Source organism: Trichosurus vulpecula, chromosome 1 (genome assembly GCF_011100635.1).
Source record: "Trichosurus vulpecula isolate mTriVul1 chromosome 1, mTriVul1.pri, whole genome shotgun sequence".
Taxonomy (NCBI): Eukaryota; Metazoa; Chordata; class Mammalia; order Diprotodontia; family Phalangeridae; genus Trichosurus; species Trichosurus vulpecula.
Window position 1 is genome coordinate 437,346,868 of NC_050573.1, and position 12,556 is coordinate 437,359,423.

Consider the following 12,556-nt stretch of genomic DNA (forward strand, 5'->3'; position numbering starts at 1 on the left):
AATGATCACCCAGTGATGAGATCACTAAGTGAGACATTATAGAGTTACAAGAGAAGAAAGCCTTTCTCAATCTGAAATTCTAAATTTCATTCACGCCACTGTTTTTCTATGAATATTGAGTCATTGACCAAATTGAAGAATGAAAATCCTCTTGCTTTCTGATTAAAGAGACACTATAGAAAGGTTGAAACTGTGCTATTTTAATATTAAAAGTCTTCTAGTGACCTCAACATTGGGCAACCAATTATTGGTGATATTAAAGTAACAAGTTTTCATATTTCTCTCAACTCCTCTTCCATTCCTTCTTTGTGGCTCAAAGTTCTTTGTGAGGGAAAAGTTCTTAAACTTCCCAAATGCTCCATGCCATGCCTTCTTTTTTTTCTCACCTAATAGTATTTTATTTTTTCAATTACATATAAAGGTAGTTTTCAACATTCACGTATGTAAGATTTTGAGTTCCAAACTTTTTTTCTCCCTCTTTCCCTCCCTTACACCCTCCCCAAGATAGCAAAAAATCTGATACAAACTATACATGTACAATTATATTAAACATAGTTCCACATTAGTCATGTGAAAAAAGAATCAGGACAAAAATGAAAAATGATGAGAAAGAAAAAACAAAATAAGAGGAGAAATAGTATGCTTTGATCTGCATTCAGACTATAGTTCTTTCTCTGGGTGTGGTTAGCATTTTCCATCATGAGTCTTTTGGAATTGTCTTGGATCATTGTATTGCTGAGAAGCACTAAGTCTATCAAAGTCAGTCCTCGCACGCTGTGGTTGTTACTGTGTACAATGTTCTCCTGGTTCTGTTCACTTCTCTCAGCATCAGTTCATATAAGTCTTCCCAGGTTTTTCTGAAGTCTGCCTGTTCATCATTTCCTGAAGCACAATAGTATCCCATCATATTCATGTACCACAACTTGTCCACCATTCCGCAATGGATGGGCATCCCCTCAATTTCCAATTTTTTGCCACCACAAAAAGAGCTCATGCCATGCCTTCTTTAGGCAGCTAGGTGGCACAGCATATAGAGCCCTGACCTTGGAGTCAGGAAAACCTGTGTTCAAATCCAACCTGAGATACTTACTAGCTGTATCACCACTTTCTGCCTCAGTTTCCTCAACTGTAAAATGGACATAACAATAGCTGAAGATCTGAAGATCAAATGTGATAATATTTGTAAAGCCCTTAGCATAATGGTTGGCACATAGTAGGAGCTTAATACATGCTTATTCCTTCCTTCCTATGCTTTTAAGAGGAAAGGAACATGATGCAATGGAAAAAGCATTGCCTCTAGAGTCAGAGGCTCTGGGTTCAAATTATACCTCAGGTGTTTACCATCTGTGTAAACTTTGAGCAAGTCAACTAACCTCCTTCAGTCTTAATTTCCTCATCAGCAAAATGAGAGAGTCAGACTAAATGACCTCAGAGGGACCTTCCAGCCCTAGACTTACGATCCTTCATTCAGCCCTGGTTAATCCTTTCCCACCTTTGCAATCCTCACCATGAGTCCTTCTCCTAACTCCGCTCAACAATCCTCGGTGTCGGCACCAATCTTGTCTTCTCACCTGTTTCTTTAATAAAATTACTTAGAGCTGTCTATTTCCCTCAAAGACTAGAACCAAACTTATATTTAATTTTAATTAATCTATATTATGATATTCTCCTTTGGGTAATGTATACGCTTTTAATAAAGCTAACTAGATAAGTAATTATAGGTCACTTAAAATACAACTAACAACCTTTACACAATATATTACTATATATAGTAGATTGTTGGTTTAAAGGTTTTTTTTCATTAACTTCTCAAACTGATTAATTAAAACTATAAGCCAAGATTATTTTTTATCTTTAACCTCAGTGTGCTTGGGATTTATAAATTTTTCGAAGTTGTTAACTGTCATCTGCACAGTTAATTCAGCGGTGACCCATTAAAACCGTGCCCATCTGTTCTTGGATCCCAAGGAAAGCTCCAGCTATAATTGTTACATTAACCTTCAGGCCTCCTCCTCCCGCCTCTATCCACTTATAAATGATAACTAAATGTAGAGGGAAAGTGCTAATCTTGGGACAAAAGCCCAGTGGAAATGAGAAGTAAGATAAAGTTTCCATGTTAAAACTCTCAGAGAAAGCCAGCCTCTAATCGTTGGCATTTATGTACTGTTTTAAGGTTTATGGTTGTTGCTGAGTTATTTCAGTCACATTGGACTCTTCCTGATCCCATTTGGGGTTTTCTTGCCAAAAGTACTGGAGGGGTTTGCCATTTCCTTCTCCAGTTCATTTTACAGATAAGGAAACTAAGGCAAACAGGGTTAAAGTGACTTGCCATGGGTCATAGAGCTAGTATTTGAGGTTACATTTGAACTCAGGTCTTCCTGACTCCAGGCCCAGCACTGTGCCATCTAACTGCCACAAGGTGTGCAAAGCGTGTCACAAATATTATCTCAATGTAACCTCACAACAACCTGGGAAATAGATACCGTTATTATCTTCATTTTATAGATGAGTAAACTAAGGCAGACGGAGGTTGTGTTACTTACCAAGGCTCAACCAGCCAGTAAATATTTGTGGCAGAATTTGAACTCAGGCCTTCCTGACTCCATGCTTAGTGCTCCACCCACTGCATTACCTAGCTATTAATTTGGGAAGATATGGTTTCAAGTTCTGCCTTTCACACACACACACACACACACACACACACACACACAAAAACGTGCACGCACACTAACTGCCAGACTCTCGGCAAGTCACTTAACTTGTCAGTGCTGTAGGCAACTCTAAGAATTTAATTTTCAGAAAAGGTGCTGACCTGCGCTGGTAGAGGGAGTTTCCTCACCTAGAAATTCCATATGCTAATGAATTTGTACATATTTTGTATATGTTTATTTAGGTAGATGTTTAATAAATAATTATTCATTGCTTGATTTTTTTTATGGCCAGAGGAAAAAAGTTACCCCCAAATATATATGTACCATTTCTCATTTTATTTGTATTCATGATACCTGAAAATACAGTAATAATAATAGCTAGCATTTATATAGTGCTTACTAGATGCCAGGCACCATGCTAAGCACTTTACAAGTATTATATCACTTTATCCTCGCAACTCTGTGAGGTAGGTGGCCATTGTTATCCCCTTTTTACAGAAGGGGAAACTGAAGCAAACAGGGTTAAGTGACTTGCCTAAGGTTGCACAGCTAGTAATGTCTGAGGCCAGATTCTAATTCGGGCTGAACATTCTATCCACTACACCACCTAGCTGCCCTATCTGAATGTAATAGAATACTATTGTACTATAAGAAATGATGAAGTGGATGGTTTCAGAGAAGCCTGGAAGACGTGTATATGAAGTGATGCAAAGTTAAGTGAGCAGGACCAGGAGAACAATACAATAATGATATGTAAGGACAATCAACTCTGAGTGACTTAGGAACTCTGATCAACACAATGACTAAAAAGAATTCCAAAGGACTCAATGAAAAAATATGCTATAGGTCAATTCCACATAAGAGAAGTGATGGTGGACTCAGAGTGCTGATTAAGTATATTTTGCCTACTTCACTCTCTTCCTTATATCTTCCTCCTTCTCGCCCTTTCTCCTGCCCTCCTCTCCTCTCCTTTACTTCCCTCCTTCCTCCTTCATTCTTGCCTTCCTTCCTTCCTTCCCTACTTCCTTCCTTCCTTCTCCTCCCCTTTGCTTTTTTAATTTCAACAAGTTAATGTGAGAATTTAGCTTTCAAGTTTGCAATAGGCTTTCTTTTTCTTGCCTTCTGAATGAGTGGGGAGGAGGAGGGAGAAAATTTGGAACTAAAAAATGAATTAAAAAAAATAATCCTGTGTTAAGCCCATGAGGCAGAAAGGAGAGGGTTGATAATAATTTGAGGGCTCAGCAAACTGTTCATGAAAATGACATTTGATTTGGGCTTTAAAAATGAGTAAGACAATGTGAAAAGAACATTCCCTTTTGGGGGTAAAAAAAAACCTCCTGTGATTTTTTTTTTTCTATTTAAAAGGTACATTCTCCTTCTTGGGACCTCTTACAAAATGGTCCTTCAATGCTTTCAAGACTGTGGTCCCATTAACACTAATTTCCTGAGTACTTGGTGTGGTACTCTTCCTCACTTAGTCTTTATCAGTAATATCCAGTGGGGTACATTTATGTTTAGAAGACAGATTTTTTATGCCTGGGAGCAGCTGAGAATCATTGAAAGTCCTGCAGTTTTCCAAATGAAGTCTAGCTCACTTCCTTCCTTTTAGTTCATTATGAGTCCAATTCATGCATCAACATTGCCTGTGTCTGAGAAATCTACTGATGTACTCTCTCCCTCCAGCTATTTTGTATTTAGCCTATCCATTTGTATATATTATACCCTTCAATAGAATATAAGCATCCTGAGAAGGAGGACTTTGTATTCCAACGATATGGTGTGTGACACATAGTGAGTACTTAATAAAATCTCAAGGAATTGAGTTGACTTACATTCCAAGCATGGGAAACAGCGTTATCAAAGGAACAAAGGTGAGACAGCACAGTATGTTTAAGGACCAGAGTATCTATGTTTGACTGGAGCACAATGAATTTGCTGGAGAGTGATATGAAATAAGGCTGGATAGGTAAGAGGGTACTAGATGGTGGAGAGTACTGAAGGGGAAGTTTATGCAGTAAATTAATTGGGAGCCACTAAAGATTTTTGGGTGAGGGAATGGTATAACCAGATTAATCTGGCAATAACATGAATGATGTAGAATGTAAGATCTTTGAGGGCAGGGATTATTTGTTTTTGTATCACCACAGACTAGTCCCATGGTACATACAATGGCATTTAATACATGTTTGTTGAGCTGAATTGAATTGGAACAATGCAGAAAGGTTAGGAAGCTATCGTAATAATCAAAGAAGAGGTAATAAGAGCTTGGGGAAGCCAGGTGGCGCTATAGTGCACAGACTGCTAGGCTTGGAAACATGAAGATTCACTTTTGTGAGTTCAAATCTGGCCTCAGATACATACTAACTGTGTGACCCTGGGCAAGTCACTTAACCCTGTTTGCCTCAGTTTCCTCCTATAAAAAATGAGCTGGAGAAGGAATGGCAAACCGATCCAGTATCTTTGCCAAGAAAACCCCAAATGGGGTCTCAAAGAGTCAGACATGACTGAACAACAACAATAAGGATTTGTCATAGGGTGGTGAAAATGGGAATACAGTGGAAGAGAGAAATCCAAAGATGCTATGGAAGAAGATACCAAGATTTCAATCCTGGGAGACTGATGGTTGTGCTTCCTCATCTGCAAAATCAGTCAGAGAAAGAAATGGCAAACCACTCCAGTATCTTTGCCAAGAAAAGGAACCATAAAGAATCAGATACAACTTAAAAATGACAACAAAAACATCAGCAGGGAGTCATATGATATTGTTTTGAGTGTACAGGGAGCCATAAAGCACCTACTGATGGAGAGGGAAGTCAAAAGAAGGACCAAGTTTAAAAGGAAATATAAGCTCAGTTTTAGACAGGGAATGCTTGAAGAAAGGAAATAGGTCAGAGGGGCATCCCACTGGGGGATATCCTGTAGGCAGCTAAGGTGAGATGAGAATGCAGAGCTTTAAGGAGAGGTCAAAGTCAATTTTTCCATGATGATTAGTTGATGCTTTATATTATCATTTAGGGCTCTCTCTGGTAATATCATAAAGCAAGCAAATTTTAGGGGATATCATATACACCAACTTCTCCAATTTTTTATCTAATCCCACCCCCAAACTCTTCCTCCCTCTTTCTCCATCTAGCCCACATCTAGTTCCAGTGAGCATTTTTCTCACAAAGGTTCTAATTAATTCTTGATTAAATATAAATTGATAAGGATTTAAGGTATTGTTCCTAAATATTGGAGTTCTTAACCTTTTTTTGGTATTATAGGCCCATTTGGTAGTCTGGTATCACCTTCCCATGTAGGAATGTAAACAGTTTAACCTTATTGAATCCCTTACAATTTCTCTTTCCTATTTACCTTTTTATGCTTCCCTAGAGTATTACATTTGAAAATCCAGTTTTCTGTTCAGGTCTGGTGTTTTCATCAGGAGTGTTTGAAAGTCCTCTATTTCATTAAATATTCATTTTTTTCCCTTGAAGGATTACACTCAGTTTTGTTGGGTAGGTGATTCTTAGTTGTAATCCTAGCTCCTTTGTCCTCCAGAATATCATATTCCAAGTTTTCTGATGCTTTAATGTAGGAGCTGCCAAATCCTGCATCATCCTAACTGTGTCTCTATGATATTTGAATTGTTTCTTTCTGACTGCTTACAGTGCTTTCTCCTTAACCTGGGAGCTCTGGAATTTGGCTGCAATATTCCTGGGAATTTTCATTTTGGGATCTCTTTCAGGAGGTGATTGGTGAATTCTTTCAATTTCTATTTTACCCTCTGGTTCTGGAATATTAGGGTAGTTTTCCATAATAATTTCTTGAAATATGATGTCTAGACTTTTTTTTTTGATCATGACTTTCAGATAGTCCAACAGTTCTTAAATTATCTCTCCTAGATCTATTTTCCCGGTCAGTTGTTTTTCCAATGAGATATTTCATATTGTTTTCTATTTTTTCATTTGATTTTGTTTTATTGTTTCTTGATGCTTCATTGAGTCATTAGCTTACACTTGCTTAATTCTAATTTTTAATAAGAATAACACTTTTAGAGGCCCCAAATAAATTATACAGAATAGCGAAAGAAACCAATTCTATTGAAATACATAAATATGTATTTATATTTATATAAAATACATAAACAATATAAAGTTAAGAACTCTTACCTTAGAAGATGGTATGTTGTATACAAAGTGCTATACATAGCATGTTTGTTCAGACTTTTTGATGTATTAACTCTTCAAGCACATACAAGTCAAGTTAATCACAGAACTGAGATTTGAATCCAGTTCTTCTAACTCCAAAGCACTTTCTTCTTTAGAAATTAAGTTTTTACTGATGTATTTTGATTTTCTTACACTATCAGAATTTCCCCTAGTATCACTCCCTCTCTTCTCCTAGAGAACCATATCATATAAGACAAAAAGAGGAAAAATCAGCATAACTGATCAATACACCAAACAAGTCTGAAGATACATACTACAATACTCTGTGGACTTACCACCTCTGCAAAGCAATGGGATAGAAGTATCTTCTCATAATTATTATTTTGAGCTGTGCCAAACACCTTCTTTTCTACTATACTGCCTCTTTTTGAGAGCTTTTCATACAAGAAAGCCACCTCTATCTTTTTATTTTCTACTTTGGGATCTTTGATTAAATCTTTAATATTACAGTGATGATTTGTGTATTAACGTAATAGAAGAAATCATTAGGGACCATTGTTTAGAAGAATTCTTCAAAATGGCTTATTTAAAATCAATTTTTAAAATTCTTTTAAGAGAGTGAATTCTTAGTGATTTGCTTAATACAGATGGGAAATAAGATTCAACTTAAGCAAAAATATCCCATTCTGCAAGCTGGAGTACTTAGGCATAAGGGTCACTGTAGTACCTCACAAGCACAGGACAATGACTTATGTTTTCCTGTTTTCTGTAGTGCTGGCAGAATTGTCACTACAAATTATTAAACTTAAATCTAACAGCTCTTGAGAGGGAAAAGTAGCTGATAATGTCATTTTAAGACTGAGAAATATTTGCCCAGCCCTTTGATTTAATCTGTATTTTTATTTAATGTTTAATTGGCGAGAAAATCATAAAGACAAATTTAAATGCTTGCATCGATAACCTTGTCACAGTGCCCGAACAATCATTTATCATCATTATCTGGCGTTCTTGCAGCCAGCAGACTTCATAGGAAAGCAAGCACTGAAACAGATGAAAGAAAAGGGGCTGAAACGGAGATTGGTCTACCTCACCTTGGAGACGGATCATGTGGATCCAGAGGGAAATGAAAGCATCTGGCATGATGGCAAGGTAAGTCCTGTAGAGAGCGTGTGACAAAGAGCCCAGAAACCCACTGTGTTTCAAGCAGTTTTAATTTAAGGTTGTGCTGTTCTCCTTAATGGGAAACAGTGCACAATTGGGAAACAGGCATATAATTTATGGACTGACATGCAAAGACACAGAAATGAACTGAACTCAGAGGAAAATGGAAAATAATAACAATAATTCTGGAAACTTTGGAACACCACATGCCTTGATTAAAGGAAACAAAGGCGATGACTAAAACCTACAGGACAGAAAGGTCTGTTGGAAAGGCTGAACAGTTCCCTCTGTCTACCCCTTCCCACATCTGAGGATATAAACAGTCAGAACAAATGCCCCATAGATCAAGAGATGGACAGAACTTTGGAGGTCATCTAGACTGACCCTTCCTTTTACTGATGAGCAAACAGAGGTGGAGAAAAGTGAAGTGACTTGTTTAAAGATACACAGGTAGCAAAAGGTAGATCAGAGATTCAAAACCAGGTCCTCTGAATCCAAATCCCCAGAGTTTAGAACAGTACTTGGCAAGTAGTAGGCCCTTAATAAATGTTTATTGACTGATTGGCTGACAGATCTTGCACTTTGATGGGAAAATTTGAAGTGGAGAGTAAAATTTCCCAGTGCAAAGAGGATGAAGTCTAACGAATTTGGTATTTTACTTTATGTTTGATCCTTCAGAAGGAGATAACTGTTATCACAGAGATAGGATTAGATTTGAGATGTCATTGGTATAGGGACCACTTGGATGGGGGCAATTCTCATCATAAGAATAGAGACTAGATTTGGGATAGGGAACACTAGGATGAGGGCAAGTTTAATTATAAGGACAAGGATTAGACATTGGATTTCATTAGTGTAGGAAGCACCCCTTCCCTTCTCTACAAATACAGCTCAGAGCCTTTCTCTGCAATGTATAGTCAGAGAGTTGCCTAGAGTACTAAGAGGTAAGTGACTTGCTCAGTATGTGTCAGGGTGGGACTTGAACCCAGGTGTACCTAGTTCCAAGACTGGCTTTCTATCCACTATTCCATACTGCCTCTCAGAATTCTTATCTTAGTGCATAAAAATAAAAAATTTGGAATAAAACTTGTGAAAGTAGTATAACAGCTTGTTTCCATAGCAACTCATTCCTAGAGGGCTTTAAGGTTTACAAAATACTTGGCATGTCTGTAGGGTAGGTAGTCTCACACAACAGGAAACTGATTCTTAGAGGGAGGAGTGAAGCTGAAATAATTTATTTCTGCAGAAGTAGTGAAATGACATTATTTTCACCTTGGATTATTTACATCTGACATTCCCTTTTTGCAGATTACAGAGTGGGCAGAGTGGGCAGTGGGCAGACAGTTCTCTTTCTTCAGGAACCTTTTTTTAAGTTAATATTTGAAAATCTTAGTGATCTCACTTTCTTGAGTTGTCCAAACTCAAAGCATGATTGGCTAAAAGTTACTATCCTGATATCTGTGGGTTTTTTACTCCAGACTCCTAGACCCTATAGTTATATTTATTTATCTCCTCCCTGCTTGGCATTCATTAAGACTATAGGATTGAAAGTTCTGAGAAATCTTAAAGATCATCTATTCTAACCTTTGTAGCTGAGGAAAATGAAGCACACCAGGGTGAAGTGTCAAAATCATACGGGTTATTAGGGTTAAGTAAAGTCTCAAGGTCATACAGCTTAATAGCAGAATGAGATGTCAAACCCAATCCTCCGACTCCAAAATCAAGACTCTATTCACAGACTCACAGAGTCTCAGAAGGAACCTCAATAGCCAATTCATCCCTGACTGAGGATTTCTGTGACAATTTCCTCCACAAGTACTTTTGCTTGAGGCAATGCAGCATAGCTCACTTTGCCACTTTGCAATTTCGACTCATTTCTTCTAATTCTGCCCTCTTGAACCAAATAGAACAAGTCTAGGTCCTCTTCCAAAGGATAGCCTTTCAGATACAAGAAGAAATACCATATCCCATTCCCCCTACAAGTCTTTTCTTCTTCAGGCTAATTGCCCCCATTTCCTTCAACTAATCTTCATATGATATATTACTGCCCTTCGCCAACCTGGCTGACTCCTCTGGACCCTCTCTAGCATTTCAATGTCCTTCCTAAAATATGACACCCCAAACTAACCACAATGCTTTAGTTTGGTGTGACCAGAGTAGGGTCTAGCAGTACTATTACCTCGCTAGTGTTAGACTTAATAGAGACTTAATCACCTCTGTTCAAGTCAAACTAGTCTACTCACAAAAGGAATTGAATTTTGTACTTGGCATCCCCTTCCCATCCTTCATCCTCCCTGACTGTAACAATCCTACTCGTTTACTTTTTTAAAGCACTTACTGAATATCAGCCTGTGCTAGGAACTGAGGATATAAATATGAACAACAAAAAAAGATAGTCTGAGCCTTCAAGGAACTTATAATCTAAGGACTCTGTGTGTACATGAAAGACAGAAACACAGAGAAACAGAGAGGAGAGAGAGAGAGAGAGAGAAAGAGAGAGAGAGAGAGAGAGAGAGAGAGAGAGAGAGAGAGAGAGAGAGAGAAGGAAGAGATGGAAAGAGGGAAGGAGGAAGAGAGAGGTGGCATGGGACATGCCCCCAGGTAAGTTTAATATGAGGTAAAGTGCAGAGAGGACACAGTACTCTAGGAATATCTGAGGAAGGACATCCAAACCCAGATCCAGTTCTTCCTCTCCTATGAAGCATTCTTAGACCACATAAAACAAGACAGTATGCAAGAATTTTGAGCCCAGGACAGAGTTTTGGGACATACAACATCATGTTAGGGAAGGAGGGATGAGGAATAGGGTAGAGGAGATGGGAGGGGGTATTACATTTCCCTATTTGTCATTGGCTGGTTGAGTTGTCTATAGTTTCATAACTTGTATAAGTCTATATCTGTTATGAGAATTGACATAAAGCTTACTATGTGCCAAACACTATACCAGGCATTGTTGTTCAGTCGTTTCAGTCACGTCCAACTCTTTGTGACCCCATTTGGGGTTTTCTTGGCAAAGAGACTTCAGTGGTTTTTCTGTTCTCTAGCTCATTTGCCAGTTGAGGAAACTGAGGCAAATTCGGTGAAGTAGCTTGCCCAGGGTCACAGAGCTGGCAAGTCTCTGAGGCCAGATCTGAATTCAGCAATACAAGTCTTCTTGACTGTAAGTCCAGCACTCTCTCCGCTGTGCCACCTAGCTAAATACTAGGTAATTATCTTCTGGGGCGGCACTTAGCAGCTGAGGGGGTCAGGAATTACTTCACTTGGGAGATGGTGTTTGAGCTGAGATTTGAACTAAGAATTCTAAGAGGTGGGAATGAAGAGGGTGTGCATTGCCGTTACAGGGGACAGCTTGTTCAAAGAGATTGAAATAGAATACGAGGAAGAGCACGAGCAGTTTGAATTAACTGAAGAGTGTGTGAATAAGGCTGGGGAGAAGGACTGGACGAGGGTTGTGAAGGATTTTAAATGTCAGATAGAAGAGTTTGTATTTGATATTAGAGGTAATAAATAAGGAGCCACTGGATTTCATTGAGCAGGGGAGTGAGATAGTCTGACTTGTGCTTTAGTAATATCACTTTGGCTACCATGTGGAAGATGGATTGGAGAGGGCAAAGGCTTAAGGCAGGAAAACCAATTAAAGGAGTCTTACAGAGGTGATGAAGGCCTGAACAAAGATGCTGGCTGTCTAAGTGGAGAGAAGAGAGAGAGAGATGCAGGAGATGTTATGGAGGCAATATCAACAAAATTTGGCAATGGATGAGGGATGAGGAAGAATGACTCGAGGTGGTATACCTGGATGACTGGAAGGATGGGTGTTGCTCTCAACAGAAATAGAAAAGTTTTCCAGGATTTGAGGGGTTGGGGGTAAGGTGAAGATGAGCTCTTTTTGAAATGTGTTGGGTTTGAGATGCCTGCAGGACATCTCAGTCAATATCGGTTGACTTAATCAATTAGAGAACCCAGTGAAAGGGCAAGGTCTTTCCAAAAAGGGAAGTCCAGCCTGGTCATCCACTTCAGTTCAAAGCAGTTTCTTCTGAGTAGTAGGTACTTGGTAAATGATTATTGAATTTCAATCCCAGTTTGCTGCTTCCTAGCTGTGGTGTGACTTTAGACAAGTCACTTCCTCTGCTTAGGATTTCAAGTTTCTCATTTGTAAAATCAAGGCTGTTGGAAAGATGACCTCTAAGGCCCCTCCCTACTCTGCTTTTTTGTGAGATTTTATCATTTGGTTCACGGATAAACTAGGTGTCATATCATACTGAGATGTGGTATATACAATCACTAAAGGAAGTGTGACATATGAGTGCCCTTTGTTAAGTCACCTACCACCTCTTTGCCTCAGACAACTATTTAGAATTTATCTACTACTAAAGCACGGGCAGCTTGGTGGTGCAGTGGATAGCGCACTGGGCCTAGAGTCAGGAAGACCTGAATTCAAACCCAGTCTCAGACACTTACTAGCTGTGTGACCCTGGGCAAGTCACTTCACCCTGTTGGCCTCAATTTCCTCATCTGTAAAACGAACTGGAGAAGGAAATGGCAAACCGCTCTAGTATCTCTGCCAAGAAAACCTCAAAAGGGGCCATGAAGAAT

At 38.8% G+C, this 12,556-nt stretch overlaps 1 protein-coding gene across 1 annotated transcript in view; it reads left to right on the forward strand.

Annotated features, from left to right (window-relative positions):
- The window catches only part of DMGDH (dimethylglycine dehydrogenase), a 102,144-nt gene that overhangs the window by 73,957 nt on the left and 15,631 nt on the right, over window positions 1–12,556 (forward strand). The window contains 1 exon segment of the mRNA XM_036762724.1: window positions 7,817–7,951. Within this exon segment, the coding sequence (XP_036618619.1) occupies window positions 7,817–7,951 (135 nt within the window).